General features: G+C 38.4%; 1 protein-coding gene across 3 annotated transcripts in view; it reads right to left on the reverse strand.

Annotated features, from left to right (window-relative positions):
- Window positions 1-1463: 1463 nt before the first annotated feature.
- Window positions 1464-21432, reverse strand: part of tcea3 (transcription elongation factor A (SII), 3) — a 54786-nt gene continuing 34817 nt past the window's right edge. For all 3 annotated transcript variants that reach the window (XM_051918864.1, XM_051918863.1, XM_028818752.2), the window contains 7 exons: window positions 16743-16817; window positions 15548-15720; window positions 12287-12348; window positions 11200-11349; window positions 8529-8675; window positions 4650-4721; window positions 1464-2304 (listed from right to left, as the gene is read on the reverse strand). In XM_051918864.1, coding sequence (XP_051774824.1) covers window positions 2296-2304; window positions 4650-4721; window positions 8529-8675; window positions 11200-11349; window positions 12287-12348; window positions 15548-15720; window positions 16743-16817 — 688 coding nt within the window. In that variant the 3' untranslated portion in view covers window positions 1464-2295. The remainder of the gene's footprint in view (window positions 2305-4649; window positions 4722-8528; window positions 8676-11199; window positions 11350-12286; window positions 12349-15547; window positions 15721-16742; window positions 16818-21432) is intronic.

Raw genomic sequence — 21432 nt, forward strand, 5'->3', positions numbered from 1 at the left:
GAGTTACGTGAGAAGTTCTTCATTTTTCCATTGACATTTTTCACATTGTTTGCTGTTGTCCAGAAATGATTACCACGGGTCTCTCTTGAGTGTTAATATCGAATATGTAATTTCCCCACAAAAAATGAGATTAAACAGTTTTTTAACAATATATAATTTTTTCCTGAATAGTTCCTTTAAAGACAGAAGACAAGTCCGGATTAACAATGCATTCGTCATATGGCGGAGCTGAGAAACTGGAGGTCACAATTGCACTTTCTGCTACCCAAGTGGGAAATTAAACATGGATGCCCCCATAAAGCTAGTGTTTCAGCAATCAACGTTAATTAATATTTCTATAGTCCAGATCAAACAACAAACTGATGAGCAAGAGAGGTGCAAAAAGTATGTTGTTATTTCTAAAAAAAGATTTTTATTGTCTTGGCCATGATATATTGCACTATTTCTGCTTAGAATCTACAATTAAAAAACTGCACAAAGCAACCATTGACTGCAATGTATGAACAGTAGCGAGTGCGTATCAAGCTAACATCGGTAAGTTTGTTATTTCTCGTTCCAGTTAAGGCTTACCCTCTCAATATTCAGTATTATAGATTGAGGTGAATCAAATTAAACTTTTTACTGTACTTGCTGATCAAGGTGTATGTCGCCATTTTAGACTGACGTTATAATCTGAATTCAGGCCAACTTGAGAGACCAGGCCCGATCTTGCAAATAGGAATTCCAAGTTTGGGGCACATTTTCTCTCTATTTTTCAAATCAGAGATCAGAAATTCTGAGGTCAGAGTTTTAGTCAAATGCAGCACAACATCCCCACAGGCGTCTACGTAACATAGCTCCTTAACAGAGAGTTGATTATCCTTTTAACAAAGTAGCACGTGGACACCTGGTAGTCTGCCACTCTTGCACTTAGTGCATGGAGACTAAGCCCTGGGCACTCACCCAGAAAGCCTTAATGGTAGATCTGCCCCCAACACCAGATAACCTAATCCTGTCCTTGGGATGTTACAGGTAGAACACTTTAATGGACACAGGTAGAATGTGTAAAGTCCACACAGAAACCGTGCGAGTTACCAACTGAACCTTGGAAAATGAATGTTTGCTTGATACACACTAAGAACTACATTGCTATACATTTTTAGTTACTTCTCATAAAAAAATGTCCTAGTTTCTTCACATTATGATTTTTTTTTTTATAACCCCACTTTTTCAAATCTTGGTCATGGAGTACAGAATTGTGTCCTAGAAGCATCTGACACAAGTCAGAAACCAACTAAGGTCAGTGTGCCAGCCCATTAATAGGGCAAACACACTAATTTGGGGCAATATAGGGTTAACCTGCACATCACTGGCCTGTGGGCGGAGCCTGGAGGACAAGGAGAGAACCAGAGCTAACCAGTACAGCCGCCTCACATTCTTACAAATATGATGACTATACAGTAGTCGATATTTCCAGATGCAAATCTCATTTAAGTGTTTATTGTGAACATTAAGTATTAAAAAGAAGAAATTCATCCTTCTGTTTCTTGAATATTTGTAGTTAAACTGCATTGGTTTGTAAGACTTTCTTTTTAATTATTCATTCATTGTCCATGGATTATTTCTGTATTTACATGTAAATCCCACCTGTTCTCTTCACAATTTAGTACCCAAAATACACACATAAGCCCCTGAAACTCCAGAAGTTTCCAAGTACACATGCACAATTTCCATTTTTGGGTAAAATGTCTAAAATAGTCATCAGATGTTAAAACTAAGGAAGTAAAATACCAAAATGTGAAAAAGTACTGTTGCTATTAACACAAAAATTAATTTAAAAATCCACTGTACATCATTCATTTTGACAATTACCTTGAACACACAAGCTGTTAGGGACCTGAACAACATTTGCAGGGGGCACTATGGGGCCAAAGGAGGCTCGGCACAAAAAAGCAACCTGTTCTGAGAGAACTCTACTGTACACTTTACTTTCTTATTCCATCACTTTTATCTTTTCAACTTTATTAAGATTCAAAATCTAAATTTATCAAACCATTATTGTCAGATACAATTTGCGTATGAAATTTAAACTATAAAAATGCTGGCTAAAATTTTTTTTTCTTTTTCATTATATTGAAAATATCGAACTCAAAGTGGCAGTGTTACAAAAGCTTTCCTTTGTTTTAGAAAAAAGGAAACAAAATAACAAGTATAAATTAAAACTTCTTTTTTCATTTCAATTCTTTTTATATAAAAGTGATACTGGAAGTACTTTGTTATGAAATGATTCACTGGGATGCAGCCTTCAGCTTCTTCTTAGCAAAACTGAAATGAAAACAGAGAAGGCTTTCAGCATCATTGTACCAACTTTAAGACTATTTTCAATTTTTCAGGATTCAACATACTGTATGTTATAAATGGATATACAGTGCATTCAGAAAGTGTGCAGACCCCTTCACATTGTTGTATTTTGTTATGTTGGAGCCTTGTCTTAAAATTGGTTAAATTCATTTTATCCCTTCATCAAGCAATATTCAATACCCCAGAACGACAAAGTGAAAAACAGGATGTTAGATAGATAGATAGATAGATAGATAGATAGATAGATAGATAGATAGATAGATAGATAGATAGATAGATAGATAGATAGATAGATAGCATCCGGAAAGTATTCACAGCGCATCACTTTTTCCACATTTTGTTATGTTACAGCCTTATTCCAAAATGGATTAAATTCATTTTTTTCCTCAGAATTCTACACACAACACCCCATAATGACAACATGAAAAAAGTTTACTTGAGGTTTTTGCAAATTTATTAAAAATAAAAAAATTCAGAAAGCACATGTAAATAAGTATTCACAGCCTTTGCCATGAAGCTCAAAATTTCTTAAAAAATAAAACAATTGAAATATCATGTTGACACAAGCTTTCATACCCTTTGCTATGACACATGAAATTTACTTTAGCGCATCTCCTATTATTGATCATTGTTGAGATGTTTCTACACCTTGTCTGGAGTCCACCTGTACTCGACTCAATAGATTGGACCTGATCAGGAAAGGCACACACCTGTCCACAGAAGGTCCCACAGCTGAGCAAAAATGAAGCCATGAGGTTGAAGGAATTGTCTGCAGAGCTTAAAGATGGGATGGTGTCCCACACAGATCTGGAGAAGACTACTAAAAAATTACTGCTGCATCGAAGGTTCCCAAGAGTACAGAAGCCTCAAGAATTCTTAACTAGAAGAAATTTGGAACCACTAAGACTCTTCCAAGAGCTGGAGCAATCATGGGAGAAAGACCACTGTAAGACAGGTGACCAAGATCCCAATGGTCACTCTGGGTGAGCTCCGGAAAAGCTGTATGGAGATGGGAAGAGTTTCCAAAAGAACAGCCACCTCTTTACCATTCCACTAATCTGGACTTTATGGCAGAATGTACAAACAAAACCTGAAAGCTTTGCAGTTTACAAAAAGACACTTAGAGCTCTCAGACTGAGAGAAACATGATTTTCTAGTCTGATGAAAGCTTCATGTCTGGAGAAAACCAGGCACTGATTATCACCTATATAATGCCATTCCAAGAATGATGGTGGGAGCATCAAACATTATACTTTGGGGTTGTTTTTTAGTGACAGGGACAGGGAGCAGAGTACAGAGATATCATTAATGAAAACCTGCTCCAGAGCACTCTGGATCTCCAACTGGGCTAATGGTTCACTTTCCAACAGGTCAATGACACTAAACACAAAGTAAAGACAACACAGGAGTGGCTTAGTGTCAACACTGGGAATGTTCTTGAGTTGTCCAGCCAGTGCCCAGACTTGAACCCAATCGAACATTTCTGGAGAGACCTGAAAACAGCTGTTTACTGATTGCCTTCATCCAACAGAGCTTGAGGGGATCTACAGAGAAGAATGGCAAGGAAATCCCCATATCCAGGTGTGCAAGGCTTGTCATAACCAAGAAGACTTGAGTGGCTGCCAAAGATGCTTCAACTAAGCATTGAGTAAAAGGTTTGAAGGCCTTTGTCAATGGAATACTTCAGCTTTTTATTTTTAATAAATTTGCAAACATTCATCAAATTCTGTTTTTGGTTTGTCATTCTCAGGTATTGAATTTTGCTTGATGAGGGAAAAAATAATTTACATGATTTTAGCACAAGGCTGCAACATAACAGAATGCGTCAAAAGTGAAGGGGCAGTGGTTTTTAAATCTTTTTACATCAGTATTGTATAAATATAACAAATTCACCCTGCAATATTATGGTGGGCTTTTTTAGAAACTTCATAGATGCTTATCATAGGACAACTAAAGGGCTGAGAATGCAAACAGGCATATCACACAGGAAGCACCATAGAATTTGTCTGCAATTCTTAAAGGCCTTTCATTCCAGCCAGAGTGGCAATTGGTGATGTCACTTGTGAATCTGAAAATTGCTCTATTAAACTAATCAATTTAGGTAGGTTTACAAGCTTTAAGGTTTACCCCATTGTCCATGCTCTCTTTCTCAGGGGTGGGGGGTCGATCTGTTTTCAATCCTATTTTTTGTAAAAACTGATTTATTTGTATGGAATGATTAAAATTAATAAAATAAAAAAAAAAAAAAGAATCTGAAAATTTTCTGGTTCCCAGTATCTCAAAACTACTGTACAGTCTAACAGACATACCTTCCAGCGATTCCCACACTCATTGCAGAGTACAAAGGTGGTCATTGGCTCATCAGCACTGCGGGTCTGCACCTATGTATAGGAACAGAGAAAAGAAAATGGGGTCATCCGTCACTACCGTTGTCATTCAAAAATCCAGAGCACTTCATCACATTCAGCTTTATGTTATTGCCACATTCACAGGTAAAAATTCATGCAAATGGCTAAGGTTAATGGGTCTGGCCATGAAAAAAATCTATAATAATGTTTCATATATGTAGCACCCTTTACATTATTAGGTGGCTCAGGGTACTGAACTAGACACAAAAGTCAAAAAATAAATCAGCCAAAACACACACAGATGTACGAGTACACATGACTTCTGCAGCTGCGTAATCCTGTAGCAAACCAGTAATATCAATTAGATTTCATGTTCCCACTTCCATATCAGCATATGAAATGCTGCATATTTTCTGCACAAAGATGTGGCATTGTGCACATTAGTGTATTTTTCTGGTGGAACGTGCATAACACTGAAACTCGCCCCTTGCCATTCCCTAACAGCTGCTCTTTCATGTTTCCTGTTCCCTGCAGCTGAGGCTGAGCACAAGCACGCTCCCACTGCCATAGAGGAATTTTCTCAATATCTCTCTGCTTTCTGTGCATCTTTTAGACTTCAATCACCATGACTGCAATCATAACTGGCAAAGGGGGACAAAGGGCATCTTACTGCCAGAACAGCCACAACTCAAATCACACGGCCAAACACAATGACTGCTCGTGACTAGAAATGACTCCAGTGGTTTATTCTTTTTTCTCTAGACACCTGGAAACCTGACATTTCTGCATTCAGATATAATGGCACCTACAGAAGCACTGCATGTAAAAACAAAAGTTTGAATAAGGTTTTAGGTGGCAATATTGCATACCCTAAAAGCTCCTTTGAGTTGAGTTGTGTTTTGTGATTGTGAAGTCACATATTAAATGACATTTAGTGTCAATGTTACCAAAACTGCATGTGAAACAAAACTTTGCTATTTCACTCATCAAGTTTCTGTTTATGTATACTCTTTTGAAGGACTGGCATCCTATGCATGACTGGTTCCTGCTTTAAACTATTTGGTGTTGCTGGGCTCCAGCAACATATACAGTAACCATGGCCAGGAAGTAGCAGGTACAGAGAACAAATGGAGAGATATTGTGCTTGGGTCATCTGCCAGATATATACATACATACATTTTCAAAACAGCTCAGTCCTGCGGAGTTTGATGGGGGTCTATCCTGGCATCACTGGATACAAGTCAGGAAACACTACTGAATAAGGTACCAACCCATCACATGCGCTCACTCTCATAAGATGCAAATTCACAATCACCTATTAGCCTAAAACACACACACACACACACACACACACACACACACACACATCACTGGTGATGTACAAGAAAAACTGGAATACCTGAGAAAAAACACATGCAAACTTCATACTGCAATTTGGAGACAGAGAATCAAATGTAGGATGCTATGAGATGGCATTGCTAGCCACTGCACCACCACGCCACACTACCACATTGATAACCATGTTTAAATTATACAGCTGCCTCTGGCACTATCACCAAAGCAGACGCAGAAATAGAAAATGTTCTGTCCACTAAAGGTGAGGCTAATTTCAAAAAGGGTTTAACAAGCTACCTTAATTTTAAATTTCCACATAATGTTGGGTATAAGAGTTGACAGATTTTTTTTTCCTAAATTTGATCAAAATTTTATTTGAGCTGATTAAGTAGCAAGTTGCTCCTTATCTATCCTTTTTACCCCCACAACTGTAAGCATCAATATAAAAAAGCTCCTTATCCATGATACCTGGCAAAAGGGATATTAAATCAATGTTAAAGCTAAATTATGAAACAACACTACTTTTACTTAAGACTACAAAATGTCCTCAAACATTCAGAAGCAGACTTAAACCACCTACAACTGAACACCAGCAAAACCAAGGAACTGGTGGTGGATTTTAGGAGACCCAGGCCCCTCATGGACCCCGTGATCATCAGAGGTGACTGTGTGCAGAGGGTGCAGACCTATAAATACCTGGGAGTGCATCTGGACGATAAATTAGACAGGACTGCCAATACTGATTCTCTGTGCAAGAAAGGACAGAGCCACCTGTACTTCCTTAGAAGACTGGCATCCTTCAACATCTGCAGTAAGATGCTGCAGATGTTCTATCAGATGGTTGTGGCGAGTGCCCTCTTCTACGCAGTGGTGTGCTGGGGAGGCAGCATTAAGAAGAAGGATGCCTCACGCCTGGACAAACTGGTGTGGAAGGCAGGCTCTATTGTTGGCATAGAGCTGGACAGTTTAACATCTGTGGCAGAGCGAAGGGCGCTCAGCAGGCTCCTATCAATTATGGAGAATCCACTACATCCATTAAACAGTGTCATCTCCAGACAGAGGAGCAGTTTCAGCGACAGACTGCTGTCACTGTCTTGCTCCACTGACAGATTGAGAAGATCATTCCTCCCCCAAACTATGCGACTCTTCAATTCCACCAGAGGGGGTAAACGTTAACATTATTCAAGTTATTGTCTGGTTTTTTGTTTTTTTTTACCTGCATTTTTTATTACTCTTTAATTTAATATTTTTTGCTGCTGGAATATGTGAATTTCCCCCTGGGATTAATAAAGTATCTATCTATCTATCTATCTATCTATCTATCTATCTATCTATCTATCTATCTATCTATCTATCTATCTATCTATCTATCTATCTAAACAGTGAACTTTGTAAGATGGAATGTGAATGGTCTCAATCATGATCTAAAGAGAAAAAAATGTGTTCTTCCACCTCAAAGGCCTAAATGCTAAGACTCACTTAACAAGTAAGGGCCAGTTTTCGATTGAAAAGAGATTGGGTCAGCCAAATTTTTAGAATAACTGTTCAAATCTTCTTAAAATATGGCAAGATTTAATTAATAAAATGATAGAAAAAGCAGTAATATAAGGGGAAAAGGACATTTTTCTTCTTTGCTTTGTGCCCTCCCCCATAACCTATAGTCTATGGGGGAGGAGTGAAAGCTTTAGATTCATCAAAAATTTTGATCTCCGGTTTTCAATGGATCTCGAAGTTTTAGGGTCTCCTGATACTGAAAACATCAATATCTCGATGATAGGCGTATGTCTGTTTGTGTGTGTGTGTCTTTGTGTCACAGTTCCTTGAGCTAAACGGCTCTACAGAAAAATACAAAACTTGAAACTTAAGCCTGTTATGAGATGACGATGTGCTGATTAGTTTTTGAGTCAAATCGTGCAACAGAAAGAGGCACTCTAGGGGACCGTAATTATGAAATTAAATTATGAATTCTTCTCATCAATTGCTATCGTAATGACTTATTTTATTATCAGAAAGATCAGCATCACAGCAGAATTACTGACATGTTATAGAATAGTTCAGGTAATTTGGTTCCAAGGTTGCAAAACCTACTTATGCTCACGTTCAAATTTTTTGTTTACTTTTTTGTTTTCTGATTATTTTTGCCCATGCTCTTGGCTGTCCTCTTTTCTCTCAGGTGGGGGCTAAATGCTGTTTTGTTAGGCTTTGTCTTTTTTTGTTCCTGCTTTCTTTTTCTAACTTTCTAATGTTTTTTTGTCTAGTTTGACTATGAATTCATTTGTTGTACAAGTTTGCCTTGATTGTATGCAATATTATTTTCGTGAAATAAAACTAATAAATAAAAAAATATATATATTCAAACAGACAATGCCAATAACATCATGAATCTTACATGGGTCATTTGACTGTATCTGATCAACATCTTTTAAGATCCCACCTACTTTAAAATTGTCATTATACCCCAAGACATTTGCACTAAAGAGGCCAAACTCTTCCAAAGGGACTCACCTGATTATATGTACAGTTTTTCTTCTTGCATTTGGCACACTGGAAAAGGTCAGTGGCCGTTCCACCTGTTTTGGCCATCTGATGCTCTCGAATTGCTTCTTGGGTCAGCATGTTACGGAGATTCTTCATCTCATCACTGGCCATTTCCTGTGAAGAATATTAAATTAAACACTTCCGCAAACAAACATACTGTAACTCCAAAGAGATGTTTGTATTAAGCAGGTTTGAAAATGTTAAGTCACAGTATTTTAGGTTTTGCTATGCTGTGAGAAAAGGGAAATTCAGCTCAAGATTCAAGAGCAGGAAAGGTCTGACACATATAAGAAACATGACTAAGAGTTTGTGTTGGTGTGTTATCCTCTGATTAGCCACATTAGTCGAAGAAAGGTAATAGAATACATTTTTTAAAATGTGTATCTCTTGCCCTACATGTACCTTCAGGTCCTTTCCACTGCATCATTGTGTGTCTGAACTTATTTTGATCTGCATTCCCTTTCTTGAGCGCTTTCCCATAAAGCCTGCTTCTCAAATTCTGTCATTTCAAGGCATCTTATTTGCCTTCTGTCCACTTTTATACTTCCCGTATTTAAAGGTGACTCTCAGCATGCCTTGTATGTCTTTATTCATCCTTGTGTGTCTCACACTCGCACTTCCTATTCTATTTCGATTGCGTCACCAAAGTCAAGCTGACCAATCAGGTTGCTCTGAGGGACTGGACATGCACACAGAATTTACCCTGTTATTACACAGAAGATTTCTTCTAATTCTACCAACGCATTTTAAATTCCATTTCTAAGGATGCTACTGATACAATAAAAAAAATTACAATTAATGAAAAGATACAGAAATTTGTGATTGTGTGGAAAATATCACAACATACAGTGCCTATATAAAGTATTCACCCCCTTGGATGTTTTCATATTTTATTGTTACACAACATTGAACCAAAGTGGAATTAATTTGACTTTTTTTGACACTGATCAACACAAAAAAAACTCTTTAATGTTAAAGTGAAAACAGATCCCTGCAAACAAATGTTAAAAACAATTATTGAGGCATAAGTATTCACCCGTCTTTTTATGACACCCCTAAATCATCACAGGGGCAACCAATTGGTTTTTGAAGTCACAGACTTAGATCAGAGGAGACCACCTGTCTAGGGTTTCAACTGATTGTAGTATGAATGCATCTAAACGTGGAAGGTTCAACTTGTGGTGGCCTAACCTACATATGGAAGACTAAAGAACACTCCATGCAACTCTGTAAAAAGGTGATTGAAAAGCAAAAGTCAGTGGATAGAGAGGAGAAAAGATCCACGTCTTTTTTTTGCTCCTTGTGCGCTCTGTGATGTCATGTTGGCCTTGCAAAGCATCATGGAATGTTTGGAAAAAAACGTTTGCCTAAACCAGCTGCACGTCAAATTTTCTAGGAAAAGATTCGGTAAACAAGGTCTCCGGCGAACACAGCATATTTATTGCGAGAAACGCTTTCATCAATTTCACCGATCAACATTACACATAAATCACTCACAAATCTTTGGGATTTTGGAGGAAAAGCAGAACATCTATGCAAATCCCATGTAAAACATGGGGGAGACTAAGCAAACTCCACACTGATGTTGATCAGGCCAACTTTCTAACCCAGTTTCTTGGAGTGATGTGGCAGGAGTGCTTGCAACTTGCTCAGTTTTAGTAATGTAGCCAGGGAAGTTTTGGTGTGATTATTACTAGTTGAAAATGTAAATGGAACATATTCAGACAACATTCAATACAATTCAGAGTCATGGACAGCTTATCTTGGTAGCACCGGGCCCAAGGCAAGAAACATCCTTGGACAAGAAGATAATCCATCGCAAGGTTCACGTACTACATACAGACCTACACACAGGGCTAGGCTGGCATTGCTAACTAACCTAACATGCACATCACTGGGGTGTATGGACTGGAATACCTGGAGGAACCCTATGTAGACATGGTGTCCTGGTGGGATAAAAATCATCATTTTGGAATGGCAGGCACTATATTAAAAATCAAACTGCAAGCTGCCTCGGATACAAGTGTTTTCTCAGATGGACTGTGATGACCTATAAATGCTCTCTTTGGGATTGTATTATACTGAGTAATGCTGTTGCATTTTATCTAAATCTATGCAAGCTTTCTTTAATTTTTATTTAAGTGTGTAATCTTATTTTAGAAAGACCAGACAGTATACAACCTACCAGTGAAAGGAGTAGGAGACAGCAGCACAGATAATGCTCCAAGTATCAAAGTTTTTCAGCAGAGCTGACTATCAGCAGAACAGCTAACCAATCTTTTGTGTGTAACATCATGAGGTCCAGAAGCCCACATGGCTTTATGACATAACATGAGACGAGAAGATATATCACTGGGAGAAGGGACGTTAGTTAAACAGAGAGAGAGACTCCATTCTATGAGAGAAACTCCATTCTCTTGGATGTCGAAGCTGCCGTCCATGCTGAATTTAAACAGGCCACCTGGGACGACACATTCTTTTCACAGTGATGCTTCTTTAACTAGTAATCTTTAGTAAGCTTTCTGACTTTAAAGCAAGGGTGCATTTTTATTTAGGACATTTTGGGCAAGAAGTAGATCAAGGTTTACCTTCAAGTTGAAGGATATTAAAGCTTTAACTGGCCTTTTCTATGTCTCACCTCAGCTGTCATGGTGGCAAACTTGCTGAGCTCAATGGCTCCGCTGAGCACATTCCTACGTAAATTTGGGTTCTTGGGGTCCTTCAAATTGCTGATCCGGCTTCTGACTCGATTCTTATACTTCATGTCAATAGCTTTAATTTCCTGGTAGATATGTAAGTTTGGTTAAGGAAGGCCAATCAACCAATAAAAATAATTTCAAAGGAAGAATAGGCAATCAGATATTAGACAGATTTTTAATACTATTTAAAGGCATCAAGATAGAGCAACTGGACATTTGCTTTAATGAATTATTATTATTATTGCCTCTGGTGGCTTCTAGAAACAGCACACTTTGAAAGGATTCCCTTTAAAGGAACATCACTACATTGCTCTATGAATTCATTTAGAACTGAACTATTCCACTTCGGGAAAAAAATTGTGATTGGACTGGCCAAATTTTTAGAAGAACTGTTTAAAACGTTTTTTTTTTTGTAAATGTGGCAAGATTTAATTAATAAAATAATAAAACAAGCATTCATATCAGGGGAAAAGGACAGTTTCTCTTTTGAAATAGAGCCAATCTTAGAACATTATTGTTTGATGTTAAATTCATATAGTGTTCACTTGATTACTATATAACATTAGTTTCTTACAGCTTCCTAGAATATGGTATTGGTTTTTACCCCTGTACGTTAACAGGAGATAGAACTTTCTTAGCTTTGTCTGTAGAGCAGAGTGTTAATTAAGTCAGTAGGGAAATAGTCTTACTGCTAGCATGGACTATTAGATATGTTTGCAAGAAGGAGCTGGCATTCAGTTTTCTGACCGTGTCTAAAGTGCCTCATGTATGACTGTATGACCAAACTTAGAAAAATGGATTTAAAAGCCTTAAACAGAACTCTGTAAAAAGAAGAACTTCTTCTAAAAGAAGAACCTCCTATGAAACAAACTAAAATTTGCAAAACTTTGGTAACTTTGGGTACACACAGCTACACCTTTTTTTCATTTTCTTTTTTTTCTTTTGAATTTATTTAGAATTGAACTATTCCAGTTCAGGGTCACAGAAGCTGAAGTATGTGCCAGTAACACTGGCCAAATCAGAAAGGATATAATCTTCAATTTCAGATGCCATAGAATCACAATTGCTTCCATATTCCTTGAAGGTATCTGGTGAGAAAAATGAAAACAATGGTTTAATAAAATGAAGACTATCCAAGTAATTAATGTGAAATTATGTGCCTACAATATTTTGGATTTGGGGGAGGAAGATATAGAGATAAATAAAGAGATAATTATAGTTTTTATATCCAATATTTGTTTAGATAGATAGATAGATAGATAGTGTGGGAAGCAGCCCGGACTTATTTGTTAAAACAGGTCCCCGCCTTGAACCAGGCGGAACATCCTGCCGGCTACGCCACATTGTGGAACTTGACCCGGACACAGGCAGGCAGACACATTTGAATCACCCCACACACGTTTATTTACAAAGTGCTCCATTATGTACAAGTGCTCAAAACCCCAAAAGTCCCCAAAGTCCTGGCCAACACACACAATGCCTTCTCTTCAGGCCGCCTCCTCTTCTCCTCCAGAGACCTTGTCCTCTCTTCACTCCCGACTCAAGACTTGAATGAAGGGAGGCGGCCCCTTTTATAAGCACCCGGATGTGCTCCAGGTGTTTCCCGGCAAACTTCCACCGACACTCCCCAGTGTGGCGGCAGTGCCGGCTGCATCCCCGGAAGCACTCCATGTGTCCCTGCTTCTCTTCCCCCCAGCACTTCCGGGTGTGGTGGAAGTGTTGAGGTCCAGGGCTGCCAAGGCATCCGAGTGCCCCCTGGCGGTGACCACGGGCCCCTACAGGGTTGAGCTTCAAAGCTCTGTACCTGTGGCCCTCAAAGCAACCAGGGCGGTCACCCCCTCGTGGTCTGGAGGAGGCACAAGCCCTCCTCCGGTCCTCCTGGGCATCCCGGCTGGGTACCACCCCCAGCCGCGTGCCACGATAGATAGATAGATAGATAGATAGATAGATAGATAGATAGATAGATAGATAGATAGATAGATAGATAGATAGATAGATAGATAGATAGATAGATAGATAGATAGATAGATAGATAGATAGATAGATAGATAGATAGATAGATAGATAGATAGATAGATAGATAGATAGATAATGTGGAGATATCAAGATCTGACCTTCATTTAAAAGTATCTTTAGGAAAACATAGCATAATATAACATATTTACAATTTGTAGGCTATAGTATAATTTAAATAAACATGAATGTAAATTTGGATATGGAAATAGTAAGTGTGCTCCTACATTTATCACTACCCCAAATACCTATAATTAGAAACAGGTGCACCAGATGTGGTGCGAATGATTAGCACATCATTAGGGAGACTGTCTTATTTAAACCTCAGACATGTAGTATGGTTTACTGAAATGTGTCTTATAATCATTCCGAGTTTGAATGAGCTCTCGGAAGCCTTCAGAAAGAAGTTTAATGATGATTATGAGTCCGGAAAGGAATTTAAAAAGATTTCCACATAAAAGGAAATCAACCATTCTACTCTCTGGAACATTGGTTTTTAAGCTTTTTAATCATGTAACATAATTTTGCCTATTGCACATCTTCACACCCCTTAATCACTGTGGAACAAACAGTAAGGGTCCCTCTTTTAGAATTTCCACCGACCTATGATATTCACCCTGGTGAAACGCTGCCGAATTGCAAGGCCTGCCACAAGCCATTTGTGACCCTTTCTCATTCACTTCAATTGTAATTCACGACTCAGTGCAACACAATTATAGATATCTTTTGACAAAAGCTGGATCACAACCCATATTTTAAGAAACACTGGTCTGGAAGATCATCTACAAGTTGACATTTCAAACAACTGCCAACTTGTTCATCAGTTTTAATGATGACAAACCAAATGCAAAAAACATATTATTTCAGTCATGAACTAGCAGCTCCAAAGAATGTTAAGTCCCAAAAGTTACAAAAGCACTTCCAATGAAGTCCAGAAGAGGGGGATAAACCGCCAAACTAGATAAACAGGCAAAAACAAAAGTGGAAAAATCGCTGCTGCAGATGCTGACCTTTTATCCCATTGTGCGATGAACTTGAGATCACAACCCTGGAGACCACATCCCTACAAACACAGGATGCGACCCTAGTGACGGTACGCAAAATGGTGTCTAATAGGGAAAAAGGCAAGAAGACCAAAAAAAATCATCCCTGATCATGACAAAGACAATTTAATTTAATGAAAATTGCTGGGCATGTCGATTTTACTAAATCGTGTGTCGACTTTCCAGCACAGTCGAATTCACCCCTTTTTGGGACAGCCGATGGTAAGCTGCATGATGGAGATGCTGCTGTACAAAGGGTAACAAGTATGGAAAGTTCAACAGCAATCTCTGCCTTTATTTTTTCTTTTTTCCATTCTGTTGTGGTACATAAAACATGACATCTTCTGTATCTTCTGTTTGTGAGATCCAAAACAACTCCATCATCTCTGTACTTCTGGATGAGGATTTATTAGTAGTCAGTTGTGATGCACACAAGCTCGCCACTATGACTAAAGAGAAAAATCAAACTTGTCTGATTTCATTGGAGTAAGTCACAGACTAGTTGGAGCGAGTCACACGCCATGTCACATTGCACAACTTGCTTCGACTCTCTTAGATTGGGTAAATGAAGGCAACCACTCAAAATTGCAGGAAAAGCTGCATAATGGGACTTCCTTTAGTTGGGAAGTCAAACAAGCCCCATCTTCTGTCCTACCCCTTCCATCTCAACCTGCATAAAGCAACCTGAATATTACAACTTTCCATCAGTCTGCCCTAGACCACCATTGGTCAAACCTGTCGTGTCTGAAGAATCTTTCCTGCTTTCCAGATCATAAATAAAGTGGGGTTACCATCTAGAAGCTAAACTCTTTTTTGATCTGTTCTGTCTTATAAACATTTAGAATAACAATAATAACTTTTTAAAATTAATAATAATAATGGACAATATTTAGTAAGTTTCAGATGGCAGCTCTAAATGGGACAAGTGTATAGGTGCCCTTCAGCAGAGTGCCTTGCACCCAAAGCTGCTGTGATAGGCGCCACTCCCAATGAAGGGAGTGAGAAGTGGGATGGAAAATGGATGGATGCAGAAATGACAAAGTGAGACTTAAATCTCTAAAATACTGTAAGAAGGACTACATGCATCTCACTTTACCTTTCTTTTAAAATATCATATTATTTTTCCAGTAACGCTTAATCACATTTTTCTTGTAAAGTTTTCTTTGCACGAATTTGTACCAGATCGCTCCCATTTTTATATCTTTAATACCTGGACAGAGTTTTTTCTCACCTTCGGTTTTCAGAGCGGCAGCCAACATCTCGATACATTTGTCACGGATGCTGTTTCCAGTGAGCAAGTGAGGAGAGATGGCTCCTCCAAGAGGGCTGAATGGCGGTGAACCAGGGCTGGTAGGTGTGGTGGGTGACTTTGGGGTCTCTGGTTTGCTCTTTTCGTTACTTGTTCTGCAGTAGTTAAAAAGTTAAACATAGAGTAGATTCAGAAAATATTTAAACCCCCTCACTTTTTTTTCTCATTTTCTTATGTTCCAGCCTTGTTTTAAATACGTTGAAATGAATGTTAATGTTTTTCCCACATCAATCAACTCTCAATATCCCAGAGTGACAAAGGGAAAACAGAATCTTAGACTTTTTGCCTAAATATCAATGTCTTGTAAAGCAGATGCTCCAATTTATCACAAGACCCAGTGCATTGAATCTTCTAAGACAGGGGTTCTTAACCTGAGGTCCGTGGACCCCTATGGGGCCCATGGATGAGTTTTAGGGGGTCCGTGAGTGTCAGATAAAAATTAATATTTGTATTCACTATACAACCCGGTACTGTTGATTTAGAGTAGATGTAGTAATAGTAGCAGTAATGGTTTTAGAAAATGTAGTAGTAGTAGTAGAAGATCTGTTTTAATTTGCACAAGAGGATTGTATTTCATAATTATAATGAGTGGCCATTACTTTTTGCATTAAGAAGGAGTGTTTTTTTTAGATTGTTTACTTTAAAGTTTAATAATACTTTGTGTATGTCATTTATGTATGAGACATTCAAATCTCGATAAATAAAGTACATTATATTCATTGCATGCAAAGTTGTGTTTATGTGAATATTTCTGGGAAAGGAGGTCCATAGCTTTCATTAGATTCTTAAAGGGGTCCATGACTCAAAAAGGGTTAAGAATCACTGCTCTAAGATGAAGCCTCAATAAACCAGTAAAGTGCAACTTAGGAGCATTTATGTTAGGTAGAAGGCCCACTGGGGTCTGGGCGTTCTTTTGGCCTGGAACCCCTACAGATTTTGTTCTTTTTTTCTTTAAGAAACTTAAAAAAAATATATATTTAAGGGCAATACTTCTCTTAATTATATATCTTTCTTTTTTCCTACATGTTGTAAGTGGGAATTCATTTTTTGGCTGTTCCTCTTATTTACCGTGCATGAGGATATCCTTCAAAGGAATTACCCACCCATTTGTACGTACCGTTCTTTGCTCTCTGTGGACAGCTTCCTTGGCTGAGGAGACTGGGCTTCTGATTGAGAGCTCTGGGAATCTCTCCTAAACAAAAGACAAGTGCACTAATGAATATTGAGAGGAATTCATAATAATGCTGTAATAGATATAAGGTATTTATAGACTAGATCAAATGCAGAAATACACTTATCCAACAACCTAGTTAAAAATTAGTATACACTCAGCACTAACTTTCCTGTAAGCTCTGTTAATAAGCATTTATATCAAAACTAGCTGTGTTACCCAGCTTCACCAGGGAAATTACGTAAGACAATTGGTGTCAGTTGTAGTGCCGTTGCTTAATTGGGTGCCTCAGAAGTACTAAACACTTTTTTGTATACAATATTTGTAGTTTTTTTTTTTCTTTCTATCCTGGGGCTAACATCATTTGCAGTCAGTTTGGTGTAGTGATTAAGGCTTTGACTTAAAATCTTGAGGTTGTGGATTCAAATCCCACTACTGACACCACGTGACCATAAGCAAATCAATTTACTTCCCTGTGTTTCAAATGGAAAAATGTAACTAATTGTACCTCAGACTAGCCGTCCCCCATGGAAGTGAAACAAGACAGTGAGGAGGACCCTGCCCGGCTCCTTATTCCTGACGTCATGCTTCCCCCTTCCCTTGGAAAGCAGCCTCTGTCTCAGATAGCGTGAATATATCACTCCTGCAAGTGAACTATGATCCTTAGCATGATGAGAGAAGACACAAAATCAACCGGAATGTTCAAGCAAATTAAAAAAAAAAGCCCGATCTAAATCCGTTAAGTAGTTCTCTCGTTCACTAGGTAGGTGGATGTAAGGAATGTCCTGAGGCTGGCGTGTGACTGAGGAGGGACCCGCCCCCCTCCCCTCAGCCGGCTGCATCTTTCTCATATTTGTGAAATAAATCAGTACCGCAAGCGAACTATGATACATGGCACGATGAGAGAGGTCACAAAATCAAACAGAATGGTCAAGCAAATTATAGAAAAAAAACCCAATCTAAATCCATTAACGAGTTCTCTCGAGAAAAGCAGACAGACATGCAGACAGACATTGGATTTTACATATATACTGTATAGAGATGTTGTAAGTTGCCTTGGATAATGGCCTCAGTGAAATAAATAATAATGATGTTATTAGATCACTGGAGCACCACTCTTGAACTTGCCATAATATTTTCTAAGCCCACTTAATCCTGAGTAGGGTCATGGGGTTCATGCTACATTAGATCAGTTCCTGCTTTTTCTAGAGAAATCAGCTTTTGTTGATGGTCATTACAAAACACAATTTTACAGGGAAGTGTATTCTTTTGATTTGAAATGTGAAATTTGAATTGATATTATTATCATTGTTAGACGTTTTCAATTTTCATTTGCTTACATCGTTCACTCAAGTACAGTATTTGTTTTCGTGTTTTGATTTAGCTGCATGTAGATGTGAATGTATATGCAAAGTAGTACTTGAAGTGGATATACATACAGTAAGTGCTGGTACCCTTTGTGTGACATGATTTATTAACATGATCAGCACAGAGCAGTACGCCACAATTTCTTTGGCTTCCCCATTAGAAATTCAAGTGTCACGATCTAAGACTGCTGCTGGGATGTTGCGTAACATAAGCATAGAGATTGGAGAGAATGTCCCTTTTGGAGCTACCAGCAGTACAGCTGGGGTCTTGAGGTAAACAGAGTGGAATGGATAACATTGATAAGAGGAGGCATGAATCGAAGAGTGCCTGTGATCAAAAGCAAAAAAAAAAAAAATAGAGAAGTAGTGGCCCACTTCAATTGTTGAGCTGTGCTGGCTGAATATCTTGTACCCACCAACACCAAAAATATTTCACAAGTAGCTGAAAGAGAAGTCATTTCTGGGTAAAAGTGCAATAATTGTTGAAAAACTTAGACTGGAACCACTGAAAGCAGATATACACTTCCAAAAGTTGCTAATCATGTGTGATGTAGAAAAGCAGAATGGATTTGTTTTACTGTCCTGGATAACACAGCAGTTCTAAGCACAGACTTATGTAGAAAAATACTTTTTATTAGTTTCAATTTATGCGTCTGTTTAGACCATTAAGACCAATTCCACTAAAAATATGTACAGTATATACAGTCACGGGAGATCACTAGGCCCATCACTGTAAAGAATATTTGAATTAAATACACGGTGCTGGGTGACACAGGACTGCAGTGTTTTACTGCTCTCCGCTCAGCGTCCTGGATTTGAATCTCATGCCCTGACATTACCCAGGTGGAGTTTGCACATCTGCCTCATGTCTATGTGGGTTTTCCTCCAGGATTTGGGCTTTCTTTACACATCCCTATTGATGTGTTGTTTAGCCTGAATAGTGATTCCAAATTGGCTCAAGTGCGAGTGTAGATGCGAGTGTTAGTAGGCTTGCTGGTGGACCTTCACCAGGATTGCCATCTGCGTTGCACACATTGCTACTAGGAGAGGCTCTGTTTTGAATTAAGGGGGCTTGATATGATACCTGACAGTCGGGAGACAAAGTCAGAGAGGCGAGATTGTGTTGGTTTGGACATGTGCAGAGGAGAGATGCTGGGTATATTGGGAGAAGGATGTTAAAGATAGAGGAAAAGAGGAAAGCCTAAGAGAAGGTTTATGGATGTGATGACAGAGGACATGAACATGATGGTGAAACAGAGCAAGATTCAGTAGACAGGAAGATATGGAAAAAGATAATCTGCTGTGGTGACCCCTAATGGGAGCAGCTGAAAGAAGAAGAAGTAGTAACAGTACTAGCTGTGCTGCCTGTCTAGGATAGGTTTAAATCTAAGTAATCAACACAGACTTCAGTGTTAACAATTGCAGTGCACCACCTATTGGAATGCATTTTGTAATTCATGTAGCCAAAAAATGCATTGCATGTGTCATTCCAAAAGATGGCGCATCACAAACATTTGTAGTAATAAAATGGATTATTACAAATGCTTGTGATGTGTCATCATCTGTGTCATTACTTGTTGGAATGACAGAAGCATAGTAACCAGACGGACACACAGATACTTGTCCATTTATAAGGGTGGATTCTATATAAACTAATCACTTTGTTAGCAGTGTTTTTTTGTACTTTTTTTAAGGTTTAGATTGTAATTTTCTTTTCTTTGTAAGACCATAGATATATGCACAATTGATGCTGATAAGTAAAACCTCTGTCAATCCTACCATTAAACCAGCTTATAAATCTGTTTTTCTGTACCGGATTGTGAGACGCTGAATCACACCTTAACAGCTGTGGGCTGATGGCAGGAAAAACACAGGGAGTTCAACTAAGGCTACAGGATAGAAGAAAATGCTTATAAACACAACAGGAATATTCACTTAAAAGATCTTAAGCAGAACTTAAAATGTGCAAAGTGCATTATAAAACATACTCAAAGGAAAAAAATAAACCTGCTACTTCCTTAAGTACTACTCAATTTAATTTTGTGTGCGCCAGTAGCCATAATAGAGCATCAGAGATAAAGGTCTAATTTTAAAGCCAGGGTCAGAAGGATTGGCAGGGGTTTGACAGAGGTCGAAACACGGGTACATCAAATGCCTGTTAAGCAAAAGCAAACCCAATTCCAAAAAATCATTTTCAAAATATAAAAGTACAGCAAAAAAACTGTCAAAACCTTAATATGTCTTTCAAAACAACAAAGGAGCAAATTTTTTTTGCAAAATCTTGCCTTTAAAAATTCAAAGTTCAGACATCTCCCTGAAGATGCCACAGTTGTGGTTTGCCCTGGGACGAACCCTGAAGTTTTATTTATTTCTCACGTTTTATTTTACTTTTTGTCATATTTGGTCTTACTTTTTATTCATGCTAATTGTTTTGTATTTGTGCCTTTCCACCACCTAGTTACTTTTGTTAGCTGTTTTAATTCACTAATGTATGTAGCCAATTATGTCTTCTTGCTTGGGTATGGAGTCAGACCTTTACGTAGTTAAGGTGCTGTCTTTAGGCTTCATGCAGTACCTGGTGGGCACCTCTTGCCACTATCTAGTTGTGGTGGCATTAACCTTGTGTGTTTGTCTGCTCTGTGTGGCTAGTTCAGGGACTGGGGCCCTCGTTAAAGTCAAGGGTTGGATGAATTCAACCCAATATCAACAAATTTTTCAGGATAATGTTCAAGCATCAGTCACAAAGTTGAAGTTACGCAGGGGTTGGATATTCCAACAAGACAATAACCCAAAACACAGTTTGAAATCTACAAAGGCATTCATGCAAAGGGACAAGTACAATGTTCTGGAATGTCCGTCACAGTCCCCTGGATTGAATATCATCAAAAATCTATGGGATGATTCGAAGCAGGCTGTCCATGCTCGGCAGCCATCAAATTTAACTGAACTGGAGAGATTTTGTATGGAAGAATGGTCAACAATACCTCCATCCAGAATCCAGACACTCATCAAAGCTGTAGGAGGCGTCTAGAGGTTGTTTATATTTGCAAAAAGAGTGTCAACTAAGTATTGATGTAATATCTCTGTTAGGGTGCTCAAATTTATGCACCTGTCTAATTTTGTTATGATGCATATTGCCTATTTTCTGTTAATCCAATAAGCTTAATGTCACTGCTGAAATACTGCTGTTTCCATAAGGCATGTCATATATTAAAAGGAAGTTGCTACTTTGAAAGCTCAGCCAATGATAAACAAAAATCCAAGAATTA

This window comes from Erpetoichthys calabaricus, chromosome 14 (assembly GCF_900747795.2).
Source record: "Erpetoichthys calabaricus chromosome 14, fErpCal1.3, whole genome shotgun sequence".
Taxonomy (NCBI): Eukaryota; Metazoa; Chordata; class Cladistia; order Polypteriformes; family Polypteridae; genus Erpetoichthys; species Erpetoichthys calabaricus.